Source organism: Anguilla rostrata, chromosome 3 (genome assembly GCF_018555375.3).
Source record: "Anguilla rostrata isolate EN2019 chromosome 3, ASM1855537v3, whole genome shotgun sequence".
Classification (NCBI taxonomy): Eukaryota; Metazoa; Chordata; class Actinopteri; order Anguilliformes; family Anguillidae; genus Anguilla; species Anguilla rostrata.
Window position 1 is genome coordinate 4834947 of NC_057935.1, and position 13044 is coordinate 4847990.

The 13044-nt window shown below is 49.6% G+C and overlaps 3 protein-coding genes across 16 annotated transcripts; 2 read left to right on the forward strand and 1 right to left on the reverse strand.

The window, feature by feature from the left end:
• The first annotated feature begins 490 nt into the window (after positions 1-490).
• LOC135252015 (endonuclease domain-containing 1 protein-like) lies at positions 491-2891 on the forward strand. Its single transcript, XM_064329915.1, has 3 exons — positions 491-831; positions 1683-1928; positions 2361-2891. Exons 1-3 carry the CDS (start codon positions 526-528, stop codon positions 2691-2693), a joined length of 885 nt encoding a protein of 294 aa, XP_064185985.1. The 5' UTR covers positions 491-525; the 3' UTR covers positions 2694-2891.
• Positions 2892-4797: 1906 nt separating this feature from the next.
• ufsp1 (UFM1-specific peptidase 1 (non-functional)) lies at positions 4798-7570 on the reverse strand. Of its 4 annotated transcripts, none has more exons than XM_064325620.1 (2): positions 7429-7570; positions 4798-5942 (listed from the first exon to the last, which is right to left on the reverse strand). In XM_064325620.1, exon 2 carries the CDS (start codon positions 5878-5880, stop codon positions 5104-5106), a length of 777 nt encoding a protein of 258 aa, XP_064181690.1. In that variant the 5' UTR covers positions 5881-5942; positions 7429-7570; the 3' UTR covers positions 4798-5103. The 4 variants fall into 4 exon arrangements, with proteins under 4 accessions (XP_064181690.1, XP_064181689.1, XP_064181688.1 ...); XM_064325619.1 differs by having other exon boundaries at positions 7318-7457; XM_064325618.1 differs by lacking the exon at positions 7429-7570 and adding an exon at positions 6655-6993.
• Positions 7046-11350, forward strand: LOC135249918 (zona pellucida sperm-binding protein 3-like). 11 transcript variants are annotated; one of them, XR_010328824.1, is made up of 9 exons: positions 7047-7627; positions 7856-7983; positions 8252-8355; positions 8722-8899; positions 9688-9805; positions 10168-10276; positions 10552-10664; positions 10891-11149; positions 11185-11350. XR_010328824.1 is itself a non-coding variant. In XM_064325612.1 (8 exons), the coding sequence occupies exons 1-8, from the start codon at positions 7103-7105 to the stop codon at positions 11068-11070; spliced, it is 1452 nt and encodes a 483-aa protein (XP_064181682.1). In that variant the 5' UTR covers positions 7046-7102; the 3' UTR covers positions 11071-11172. The 11 variants fall into 11 exon arrangements, 7 of the variants coding, with proteins under 7 accessions (XP_064181682.1, XP_064181681.1, XP_064181679.1 ...); XR_010328823.1 differs by having other exon boundaries at positions 10891-11145; XR_010328825.1 differs by having other exon boundaries at positions 10891-11139.
• Positions 11351-13044: the final 1694 nt, after the last annotated feature.

Here is a 13044-nt window from a genome sequence, read left to right on the forward strand (position 1 = left end):
GGTCGCGTGTAGCAGGGAGATACTCGCGCGCACGGGGCAGCGCGGCGACTGATTTACATATATGGAAACCGCTATTCATCATCATCATCATCATCATCATCATCATCAGCAGCAGCAGCAGCAGCAGCAGCAGAGCGAAGATGCCAGATCGCTGTTTCCTGGTTCTCCCTGTGGAGAGAGAGGTGGAGAGGGAGGGAGAGAGAGAGAGAGGTGGAAAGGGAGGGAGAGAAAGAAAGAGAGGTGGAGAGGGAGAGAGGTAGGGAGAGAGAGAGGTGGAAAGGGAGGGAGAGAAAGAGAGAGGTAGAGAGAGAGGGAGGGAAAGAGAGAGAGGTGGACAGGGAGAGAGAGAGAGAGGTTGAGGCAGTGGGTGCAAGGGTGCGAGAGGCTGGCTGAGTATTCGGGAACAGGGTTAGAAAGACAGAGAAAGAGACGGAGACAGAGAAACAGAGACAGAGAGACAGTGAGCGAGCGAAGGAGAGCCGTATTGAAAGAGAGTGAAGGTCAGTGCGTTTGGGGTCTGCCAACATGGGCCTCCCTCTGCCCCCCAGTGTCCTGCTCCTCGGGGCGCTGTGGTCCGCCTGTCCCGGCCAGGCCGCGGTGGTGCCGGACTTCAACCACGTGGAGCGCTGCAAGGAGGCCCTGTACATGGGCACCCCGCCGCGCGGCTACTTCACCGCCAAGCTGAAGAAGATCTGCCAGCGCTACGCGGACAGGCCCCGCTACGCCACCCTCTACGACCCCCGCGGGCACATCCCCGTCTACTCCGCCTACACCTTCAAGAAGTCCGACGGGGAGAAGCACGTGGACTTCCCCTGGATGTTCGAGCCGCAGGTGAGCCTCCCCTGTTGGTTCCGTGACTACCCGGGCAGGGCTTCCTGGGCCATCGCGAGCCATAGCCAGGAGGACCTCAGTGCTGGTGCCAGTAGGCAGCCATTATGCCATGCAGCGGCATGGCGGTGTCAAAGTGGAATATATATTTTTTGTTTTACCTGCGGTAGCTGTGTGAAGATGCTGTTCACGTTATAGCCATATTTCATTTTTAGTTCACAGGCAAAAAGAGACAGAGAAACAGGCACGTAAGCGTTCACACAACCTACAGGTGGCGAAGATAATTACCGGTGTATATTTATGCAAATTCAGACGACTGGCATAATTTGTTTGCATTACATTATCATATTCCTCAAAGGAACTTTATGACGCATGATAATATTTGGGGGGAAAATGGCGTCATTAATTATGCAGTTTGTTCTCACAAATGAGACAGAAGATGACAGCTTCATTTGGGTCGCACTCCCTTGTGAAAACATGTGGAAGCCTCTGTACCGATCTGTCCTCTCCTGAATAACTCCGGAGTCTACCTCTCTACCTGGCTCTCCCTCTCTCTACCTCTTCCTCTCTCCTTCTCCCTCTCCGTCCCTCTTTCCCTCACCCCCCCGTCTCTCCCTCTCTCTTTTTCTTTCTCTCCCTTCTTTTTACCTCCCTCCCTCCCTCTCCCCCCCTCTCTTTCCCTCTCTCCCTTCTTTTTCCCTCCTCCCTCCTCCTCCCTTTCCTCTTCCCCCCCTCTCCTCTCCCTTCTCTTCCTACCCCTCTCCCTCCTTCTTTCTCCTCCCTCTCCCTCCTTCTCCTCCTCCCCTCCTCCTCCCCCTCTCTCTCTCTCTCTCCCTCTCTCTCCCTCTCTCCAGCTCGGCTCTGAGAAGGGCGGGAGCAACATGGAGCCCTTCCCGCAGACCCACATGCACATGAACTTCGAGGACACGCAGGCCGTCCTGGAGGACTACTCCGACGTGGTCCAGTACGAGCGCGGCCACCTGAACCCGGACGAGCACCAGGCCGACCCGCTGGACAAGGCCGCCACCTACACCCTGACCAACGTGGTGCCGCAGATTCGGGAGTTCAACACGGGCCCCTGGTCCGACCACGAGGACCAGGTAAATGGTAAACGGACTGCATTCATACAGCGCTTTCATCCAAAGCGCTTTGCAACTGATGCGTCTCATTCACCCATTCACACACACACACACACACTCACATGCACCAACGGTGAAAGGCTGCCATGCAATGCGCCAATCATGTGTCTTAAATGTTTTTGTAATCTCGGCTATATTGAAAATGAGGGCCTGGCCCTCAATTGTACCCCCGAGAATTAAATAAAGGTGGTGGTGGTGGTGGTGGTGGTGGTGATGATGATGATGATGATGATGATGATGATGATAATGAATCAGCTTGTTGAGTGCAATTAGGGTTTAGGTGTCTTGCTCAGGGACACTTCGACCCACCCCAGGGTGGGGGATCGAACCGGCAACCCTCCGACTGCCAGACAGCCGCTCTTACCCCCCTGAGCTATGTGTCGCCCCCCCCAGGTCCGCAAGAGGCTGAACAACTATTGCCGGGGGGCGGCGTACGTGGTGACCGGCACGACCACCTCCGGCAACACGATCCGGCGGGACAACGTGGACCGCGTGGCCATCCCCGAGTACATGTGGACCGCCTACTGCTGCGTCGACTTCGACCGCAACGCGCCCTACGACGTGCGCTACAAGCTCCCCGCCTTCGGCGCCTACGCCCTGAACAGCCACGTCAACAGCCACGTGGTGGAGGTGCCCGTGAAGAACCTGGAGAAGTTCCTCAGGAGCAGGATGGAGGTGGACACGAACTTCCAGATCTTCTACAACGACTGCGTCCCAGATTTCTGATTTTTTCTTTTTGTTTTGCGCTTCGTCAGAAACTGTCCTCCCCTCAATTAGATATTTTTTGGGGGGTTTATGTGTGTTGCTTGGCAAATGGTTACTGCATCATTGCATTCTGGGTTATGTCTCAATGATAATTTGGCTATATTCATATACTTAAGAGTAATATTTAATCATCTGCATTGAAGGGTACTTCAATCTCCAGAGCTGTTGTCTGCCTTTTATTATGTGTGCCTGCGTCTCTCACGAGTGAAGCATCTTCACACTCAGTTATCTGTGCTCTACATACGCAGACATGGCTGGCCTGTAAGCAGACGACCAGAAACTGGTGTCTGAAATGCATATCTTATCTGTCTCCATTTTAGAAATGGCCAAATCTCCTTAATAAGTAGGCAAACAAAATAATTTGACTGAATGGAATTTAATCTTCACACAAGTGAAGGCTAGGTAGCTATTTTTTTAAAACTACAGCATATACTCCTATCAATATGGAAATGTCCTGGTAGTTTTATTGAGGGGATTGTTTTTTTTTTTTGAACGTCACCCTTTGAAAGCCTTTATCGTGCCGAAGTGACCACCGGTTCAATTTGCATATTTGAGCTTCATGGTCCAGCGCATTCATACAGAATGTACTTTGACCTCCTTTGCACTTCCTATTTCCACACAGTGGTGTAACTATCTGCACCGAATTACTGCACACGGCAAAGTGACAGGCTGAGAAACACACACTGCCAACTGTCATTTTGGTTCTTCAGACAAAAAAACTGCAGGAGTTCCATTACATTACATTACATTACAGGCATTTGGCAGACGCTCTTATCCAGAGTTCCTGACCGAGCAGGACGCTCCGCCACACGTGCTGGTCAAATGAAATAATCTGTTTGCTGAACCTGTGACTCGTCCTGTTGAGGCACTGCTGTTGTGCGTGGACGGGCGCTGCGCTCAGGTCCGTGCCAGTGCCAACTGTGCCCGGTCGCTCCGCAGGGCATTGCCTAATTGGGTACTACAGCACACTCTCAAAACAGGCGCGTTAAAAACCAGACATAACCGTTTCGTGCCGTTTTTCGTAGCACACCTCCACGTCTAGTTAAGAGCAACGCGTTTTGTGTTACTTTCAACACAGTGGGCGTTTGAAAAGACTCCCTTTGTAACACATAGCTTGTGTATTTGTAACAGAAAAGCAGTAACACAAAAAAATGAATTTTTTTTTTTTGTTACTACTACTTGATATTAACGCGTCTTTTCTGAGAACGCATCAGCAGGGAAGGATGACTTTCAGTCAAGGGGAGAAGCATCTCATAATGCACCAGTGTTCTCCACCTCCCCCCCCCCCCGCTCAATTTGTCTGTTGAAATGAATGTGAACAGTCTTCCTCCACCTCATGTCTGTGTGCGCCCGTCGGGCAAGCTGCAGTGTGGTAAGAGGCGGCCGTTGCCATGGCGCTGCAGAGCTGAGCGCACGCAGGTCTGCGCAGTCCCGGTAGGCTGCGATGAGCGTCGCAGCGGGAGCATCATTTTGCATTCCAAACAGGGGAGAAAGGGGATTAAAATATACTTTAAAAAAAATAAATTGCCTGATAGCAGCAAAAAAAAATTAAATCCCTTATTCCGCCTTATTTCACAGCTTACGCATTATGTAATCCTTTTATGCAGAATTAATTTCACCAGACCTGCCAAAAAGTTAATTCCTCCTTTTAAGGCACAGCAGTAACACTGCACCTCACAACTCGACCCCACATGACCAGAGTCCCCGCAGTGATTGGCTGAGAGCCGTTCACAGCGACTGCAAGAGAAGAAGAAAGCTTTCGAGCAGACAGGTTAATTGTGACACATGTTAATGTCAAGATCAAATATTGCGATTAGGCACTATGGGCCAAAGCAGCTGAACGTGTGACAAGCTGAACTCACATCAAGAATGAATCCAACGCCGATAACAAGCTGTCTCTGGCTGTCTCAGAGAGCGGATTAGTTTTCGTATGCGGCAATCAATACAACTGTTTTGGATGAATGCCTTCATAATAGAAAGCAGCTGCAGCTTTCCAAAGTTCACCACAGGGGGGTGCAAGAGAGCCATCAAGGCCAGAAGACAAGACAACCCTTCAGACAGGCAATTAAGTGTCATTTCAATCATTTTTATTTCAAGTGATTGACAGGAGTCCCCCAGCATCAATACGTAGGAGGGCAATAGCAAACTGACAAGTCAGTCCAAAATTGACACATCTATTTGAAAGACCCAGTGCAATCACTTTTTGCTTGCATTCAAAGTGCTAATTAATCCACAAGATAAAGATGCATACTTTCTCAAATTAATAAAGAGGAAAATAATACAATTTCCTATAAATGTAAAGTCATTTCTCTGCCTCATACCACTCCTCTCTTGATATACATTTCATCCCTCCATCATTACACTTTCCCTCTCACTCGTTTCTTCCCTTCCTCGCTGTCTGGGGCAAGCAGAGGTTGTAGAACGAGCTGTGATCCAGGGACTCCACTTTCTTCCACGAGACCCACCGCAACCTTTGCGCCGACTCCCTGTCCAGAGGAGGGCCGCGGTAATGCGGGTCGATCACCAGCAGGTGGCTCCCTCGCGCACCCGTCGAAACGCCCACGATCCCCTTGGAGGAGTTGTCCCTGTCCCCTCCCATCATGACGGGGCACCCCTGGGTCTGGAAGTGCCGGTGAAGCTCCTCCGCCACGCCCGCCAACTCCGACCCCCCCTTTCGCGCGTGCACGATCTTACAGGGCACGTCGTAGAGGTGGTCCAAGGCCAGCGCCGCCTCGAAGGTTCCTATCCACTCGCGGGACCCCCGGAACGCGGGGGGTTTGTCCCCGACGGCGACCAGCGCCTGCTGTATTTGGGGAAGGCTGGGCGTGGGTTCGCGGGCCTTCAGATGCGGCCGGTTCAGAAGCAGCCACGAGCAGATAGTCTGCACGGTGCGATACCCACAGCCCCACCCCCGATCGTCCAGCCCGTCGCAGCCGTAGTGGAAATACAGATACTCCCCGGCAACGAGGGAGCACCTGGTCGTGTCCGACTCCGGGTTCGAAAGACCGACGTGCGCGTTCCGCAGAAGATCCCCAGCAGTACAGCTGTGGGTCGACGCTGTCTCTGTGTCTTCTTGCTTTTGTTCCACCAGACCTCCCCAATCAATCTTCTCACTGTGTGGGTTCTCCTGTTCCACGGCATCACTCATCTCTTCAGTTCCTGTAGTCTTTTTTATTACCTGCAGGCAGCTAACCTCTCAGAAAAAGGACTCTGAAAGTAAAAAAAGAAAAGAAAAAAGAAAAAGTTAAATCATTTTTACAATCCCACACATCATTTCAAAACACAGCGGCACTGAACAGTGGTAAAGTGAGGCTTCTCAGACCCCATATTGGACGGAGCCGTACCGTGATATCCTTCTTTTAAGCCCTGAGACCCAATTAAATTACTAAAATGAGCGGTTGGGAGGGGTCAGATTTGAAACAGTGATCACGTGCCTCTCAAATCACGCTGTCAGGAATTAGTACAGGCCCACAATGTATTTAGTTTAAATAGAAGTAGTAACATAGCTAGGTATTTTCATTGAAAAAGCCATTAAGCTGCTGGCTATATATTAGCCATTCCATTTATTTTATTACTGTCAGTATCATTTTTATCCCACGTCAAATTTCATGTCAGATAAAACAAATATCAATCAATGTGCACTTGGTGAATATTGTCACAATCTTTATATTCTAGTTATAGACGGCAGTATATAACTTGTAAATCCATGTTTGTCGTCATGTCAAACCCAGTGTAAGCAATAAATTAGCCAATTTCTCACCTAGCCACTATATTTCGCATTTAAAAATTGCATCATCTTTATTCCACCGAAAGTCTGGCGCACTTCGGGTTAACACTGAATTGCGTTCAGCACACAAATTCATAACCACAATTGTATTATTTTATTTCTCTTAGTAAAGCTGACGTTAAAAACGAAACGCACCGGTTGGTGGTCACGCGGTCCGTCGCTAAATATCTTCCCCACTGACTTTAAAACCATCGATATGAATGTATCGGTTCCGATGTCTTTTAAGATTCCTGAGTGTAGGTTATTCATTTATTTCGTGTGTATTCACGATTATTATAAATTCTGGTAACATTCAAAATAGCCAGCAACCCTATTTTGAAAGGTGTGTCGAGTATATTAAGACAACGTTATTTTCTCACATTTGTCAGAAATAATTACTCGTGTAGGCTTTGACAGCATGAAATGACTTGGCGTTGTTCTGTATCAATAATTTCGTTTTAAAATAAATATAATGAAAAACGTAGTCTCCACACGTGTTATCAATTATTGAAATGCCAGATTATCATCTGTTCCCACTGATTGGGCGCCACAGCTTCCGTGCCGTAGCCTATATATCAGAAACTGCCCGCAATATGGTGGTCCCATGTGTCAGGCCAAGCATAAATATTTAAACATCGGTCCTTTAATTCCAGTAGTCATAAATATGTCAACATCAAAGCTGCTACAAGTTTCCTGGCTGGCTTTAGCTTTTCTGTGTGTAGCCTCGGATAAGAAACACAGCCCCTGGTTGGTACAGAGAGATGGTCGTCTCGAATCGATTGAAGGACAGGTCCACGAAAGGAATAAGGAGCACGTTACCAACTGGACACTGCAATCATATCACCAGATAATGTCCTCTTCCCATCCGCCACGCAGTACGCAGCTAGCCCCTCTCAGATTCCAGGCACCGCAAGGAAGCGCCGGGCTGACCGTGAAATGTGGGGAGACGAAAGTCCAAATCGTCGTGAATAAGGAAAGTTTCGGAAGAGGCCTCGATTTCCCCCCATCTTCGCTCCGGCTGGGCGATAACCCTAAATCGGCGGGCACCTGTGCGCCGGTCCCTGAAGACTCGACATCCTCGGAAATTGTCATAACAGCGGGACTGCATGATTGTGATAGCGAATATAAGGTGCGTTCATAACTTATTTTAATCTGAGTATTTTGGATTTTGTCCTTCGCGGTTATTACTCATGTAGACCTTGCGCATTGATTTACATTGGAGTTAAATCACGTGCGAAGTAATTATTGTGGGCCTAGTCATGGTAAAATTCCAGCTGAAATGATTGAAGAACGCTGCTATTATGAAAGACCGGCATATGCATGCAGGGGTTCATGTAAGGGTGTCACCCTGGCGTAGGTGAGCGGTGATTGGCTGATTTACTCCAACAAGCTGGTGTTCGCCCCTCCCCCCACCGTCATCTCCACGGGAAACCTGATCATCAGAGGGGCCCGGATATTGCTGCCCATCGAGTGCCACCGGAGGCGGTGAGGAGCCTCACTTCCTGTTTCAGATTGGAGTGGACACACACCCCTGATATAAGATCACCATTTCTTTACAAACCCACGAGTGCACAGCATCAAAGCCTGGACGTCAACAGTGCAAGGGTGTCTGTCTGTGCCTTGACCTGGCAAGCTGGTGAACAGTAGTCATTAAAAAGGAACTCATTATGATTACTGTTGTGGGAGGGTTCATCTGTGTTGGTCTTGGATTTGAAGTGTGTGTGTGTGTGTGTCTGTCTATCTGTCTTGTCAGGAGGCAGAGAGGGAGGGGGGAGACCGTGCGTCCCACCTGGAAATCGTTCACCTCCACAGTCAGAGGGGCGGGGCTTCTGCGTTTCTCTCTGCGTGTCATGACGGGTGAGATGCCGATTGGGTAGAAAGAGAGGGGTGTTTGGCGGATGTAGGGCCCTGCTGGGTAGTTCACGAAGCAGGATTGCTGAGTTAGCTGGACAACTGTGCTAAGTGAAACCCAGAACGGCTCTTTTTACTGAGTCCATGTTCCAGAATTTGGAGGGTTCTGGGTTTTACATGGGATATGGCTTGTTACTGTGGGTAATGTGTTAAGACTGAGGGTTGGCATGTATAATGTAAGCCAAAAATATTTTTCATCATGTGCCAGTTTTTTCTGAAACCATGGAAATATTCCAGGTGAGAATTCCTTTGAAGAGTGTTTACACTACAATTGCTCAAGTTGTCGACCTGGCATTGTGCATTGCATTCCAGAAGACTGGAGTGGTCCCCGCAATTCCACTGTCTTCCAGCAGGGGGAGCCTGTGAATCTGGAGGCAGCTGTGGACGGGCAGTGGCACCCACCTCTGCGGATTTACGTGGACCGCTGTGTTGCCACCCTCAGCTCGGACCCGCTGTCTGAGCCCAGCTACGACATCATCTCTAACCATGGGTGAGAGCTAATGACTGCACCACCGAGGGCGGTGGCGTTGGCTCCATAGATTGTGTGCATGCATGAGGGAAACTGAGAGAGGGAGAGAGAGAGATGGAGGTAGAGACTTCAGTCTCCTTTAATGTACAAAACAAAAAGAAAATGAGAAACATTTTCAGAGAGAGTAGAGAGAGAGAACAGCTTAGCATGTTTACCTGGACCTTAGCACGTTTAGCAGTTTACCTGGGAGCGCGTAGCACGTTTAGCATGTTTACCTGGGAGCGCGTAGCACGTTTAGCACGTTTACCTGGGAGTGCGTAGCACGTTTAGCAGTTTACCTGGGAGCGCGTAGCATGTTTAGCATGTTTACCTGGGAGCGCGTAGCACGTTTAGCATGTTTACCTGGGAGCGCGTAGCACGTTAGCATGTTACCTGGAGCGGTAGCACGTTAGCAGTTTACGGGAGCGTACACGTTTAGTACGTTTACCTGGGAGCGCGTAGCACGTTTAGCATGTTTACCTGGGAGCGCGTAGCACGTTTAGCATGTTTACCTGGGAGCGCGTAGCACGTTTAGCACGTTTACCTGGGAGCGCGTAGCACGTTACCTGGAGCGTACACGTTTAGCATGTTTACCTGGGAGCGCGTAGCACGTTTAGCATGTTTACCTGGGAGCGCGTAGCACGTTTAGCACGTTTACCTGGGAGCGCGTAGCACGTTTAGCATGTTTACCTGGGAGCGCGTAGCACGTTTAGCATGTTTACCTGGGAGCGCGTAGCACGTTTAGCACGTGCCTTGTTTTTTTTCTGCAGGTGTCTGACCGACAGCCGGTTTTCCGGCTCCTCCTCCCGGTTCTTCCCACGAGGCCGTCGGAACGCCCTGCGCTTCCGCGTCCGGGGGCCGCTCTCCCTCGGGAATTCCCCGGGGCAGGTCGGGCCGTTTCGGTTACCCTGACGTGCTCTGCGTTTGCAGCATTAAGTCTTAACGTTTACCGCCCGCAGTGTTTGTTTAAGGCTTATCCATTCCGACGGGGCATTACCATAAAAGGTCGTGTTCAAAGGGCGCTCCAGAACTTGCTGGGGTTGTCAGAAGTGATGGATGAGCCTAGTGTGTGGGGCGTGAGGCTGGCTCAGCCCACCAGGAGGCAGCAGTGTGTTCAGGCCACTGTGTGGTCTTGTTCTTGTTTCCTGACAGTGCGACAGATATTTGTGATCCCCACTAGGGGGCAGCGGCGAGTTGGCCTCATGCCACTCTGACTCCTGCTCGTTCTCGTTCTGGGTTCCTGACTGCAGCAGATATTTGTGAACTGTCACTTGCGAGCAGCGTTGGCAGAGAGTCCCTCCGACCCACTGAACAAGGCCTGCTTCTTCCACCCCGACTCTGACAGGTCAGGACCCTGCTGTACGGTGCTGGTGGACATGGTGATGATGTCACAAGTGGGATTCTTCGTTGATTGTCTGGAGATGGTGTAGGAAGGGGGAACTGGGAAGGTGTAGTGGTAGTAGTATTAACATTAACAGTAACAAGAACTGTTTTAGGGCACCTTTTATCCAACAAAATAAGCAGCTGCAAGCGCATCACAGTGGAGTACGTAAGACGTTAATAAAACTAAAAAAAAAGGGTCACGTGAGCTCGAGCCGCGCAGATGGCCGGCTGAGATTTGTGTTGTGGTGCAGTTGGCGAGCGGCGGACGGGGATGGAGCCGTGTGCCGCTGCTGCGAAACGGGCGACTGCTCCAGCTGGATGCCAGTCGAGGCGGACGGCATGCCAGAGACGCCCTTGGCATCAGGTACCCAGATGACGGGTAGTTCTGGAACGAAAGAACAAGCTCTAAGGATTTGGTGAGGCGAAGCTGAGAGCTTAAGTTTTAGCGAAATGTGAAAATTGGTGAAAGACGTGCCACTAGGGGGCAGCACTGACCGCAGAAATGCTTTGGTGGTTCATAGAGGCGATCCCCCTATCCCTCTATCCCCTATCCCTCATTCTCTCATCTTCTCTTCCCTCTCTCTGAACAGAGGGGGTGGTGGACACTGCTGTGGGTCCACTCCACGCGCAGCTGCGATCTGATTGGCGGGGCCTCCTGTCAATCAGTGATGAGCTCCGCCCCCATTAGCCCCTCCTGCCTGTTCCAGACCAGTCCTGTGGGAGCTGTGGTTGGCCCAGAGTGGGCGGGCACAAGACCGGCGGCCCTCTGAGACACACTGCTGGTGTGCCCGAGTGTGTGTGTGAGGAACAGCGGCTTGACACTCATTCACAAGCTGTGTGTGTGTGTGTGTCTGAGGTACAGTGGCTTGTCACTCATTCACAAGCTGTGTGTGTGTGTGTCAGTTCATCCTCATTCAGCAGGCCTTTCACACACTGGCATACAAGGCATGTGTGAATATTCAGGGCAGTCCAGGTCTCGACACTGTTGCGAATTGTTGTGAATCACTATGAAGGTGCTCGCTAAGCTAATAAACATAAACTCAGTCTTCAGTGTGGGTGATTTTTTTTTAAAATTTCTCCAACAGTGCGTCTGGCACACATCTGTAAATAAATACAATTTATGGCTCAGTCAAACCTGATTCAAGAGGTCTACTGGAACAAAAAAAATAGTATTGCGGGTTTCCTGGTCCACGGTGCTCGTGTTATGATGTTTGTCCACTAGATGGTGCTACCCTGCTGGAAAGAAATGCATACCGAAAGTTGATGGTACTTTTTTCATGCCCCGTTTTACAAGCCAGTCCACATGTCAAGGTTTGACAGCTTGACAATCAGAAATCAATTAGATTCAGGAATCTCAAGGCATCGATGAACAAGAAGTTTTTCTATTTCCAAAGACTCTAAAGCTGGAAGCCCAAAATTGCCTGGAGAAGTCGATATACCACTGTCAAAAGGAGCAAAACAAACAAGCAAACTGAAAATAAACAACTGAAAATCTAAAACGTGCGCTCTCCTGCGATTGGCTGTTCAGCTGTGCGTATGTGTGGCCAAGCGTGCCTCCTACTCTTTTTCCTGTCAGAGGAATTTTAATCTTTACATGACACGTGGGCTGGGTAACCAGGGGCAACCATGGTCCATGTCTGGGTCCAATCACAGGGGTTCTGTAGATGTTTAAAAACTGGCAGGTGTATGATGTCTTTTACTAACAGCATCTTTACGCCCTGCAATGGAGGATACTCAGATGCCAAATCAACACCGATGTGTTTGTGTGCCACAGTTACCATGGAGATGTCCAATCTTACCTGAACGGGACCAAGTTTTTTTTTTTTTTTTCAGTTAATGAAGTTTTAGACCTTGAGTTGCGGCATCAGTTTTAGTCCTAGGCCGGGTGGGGGAAAGAGAAAAAAAGGTAGAGGAAAACTGGGCTGGGAAAAAAGGTAGAAGAAAGGATAGAGGGAAACTGGGGCGGGATAATAAAGGTAGAGGAAAAGGTGGAGGAAAACTGGGGCAGGATAATAAAGGTGGAGGAAAACATGGCTAAAAGTACATGCCTGTTTACCCGGAGTGGATCTCGAGGATCCGGGCAGGACGCAGCTCTGGCCCCTGATTCTGAATAAACAGACCCGACCCAAATCAAACGAACGCGTGCGCGCGGAGACTGCGGCCTGTTTGTGTCGTCCCGCGTTGCGAAACGAAACATGAAGTTGGTTTATGAACCCGTCAGGTTTTTTTTAGATTTTCTCTTTTATTACCACGTACATTTTCCACAGCCTGCTTTCCCAGAGCAAACTAAAACGCTGCCAACTTTATCGCAGCGACGGTTTTGTTTGAAGAGGTTGTGGTATTTCAAATTCGGGTTCAGTCATATTTGCATCCTGACTACTGACCTTGGTTTTGCTTCTGTACTTTGAAAATTCTTTTTTTTTTTTTTTTTGCAGGATTTTCCCTCTCTTTAAATACATATTCATGTCCTGATGGATGCACTGCAGTTCCCCAAGAAGCAAGAAAACGTTTTGTCTTCAAACCCCGGAGATGGCCCTGTGCCACCCTCCGCATGGTCCAACCTGCTGTTCTTAAGATAACTGCGGCTCGGCCACTGTGAGGCCAAGCTCACAGAATACAAATTCTGCTCCTGTTGTATTTATAGCTCGACATCCTCTGAGCCAGAAGTAATCAAATTTCAGCAAGTGAGTCGATTGCATCACTGATCCGTTCTAGGACTGAAGAACTGATTATTAGCCAGTTGA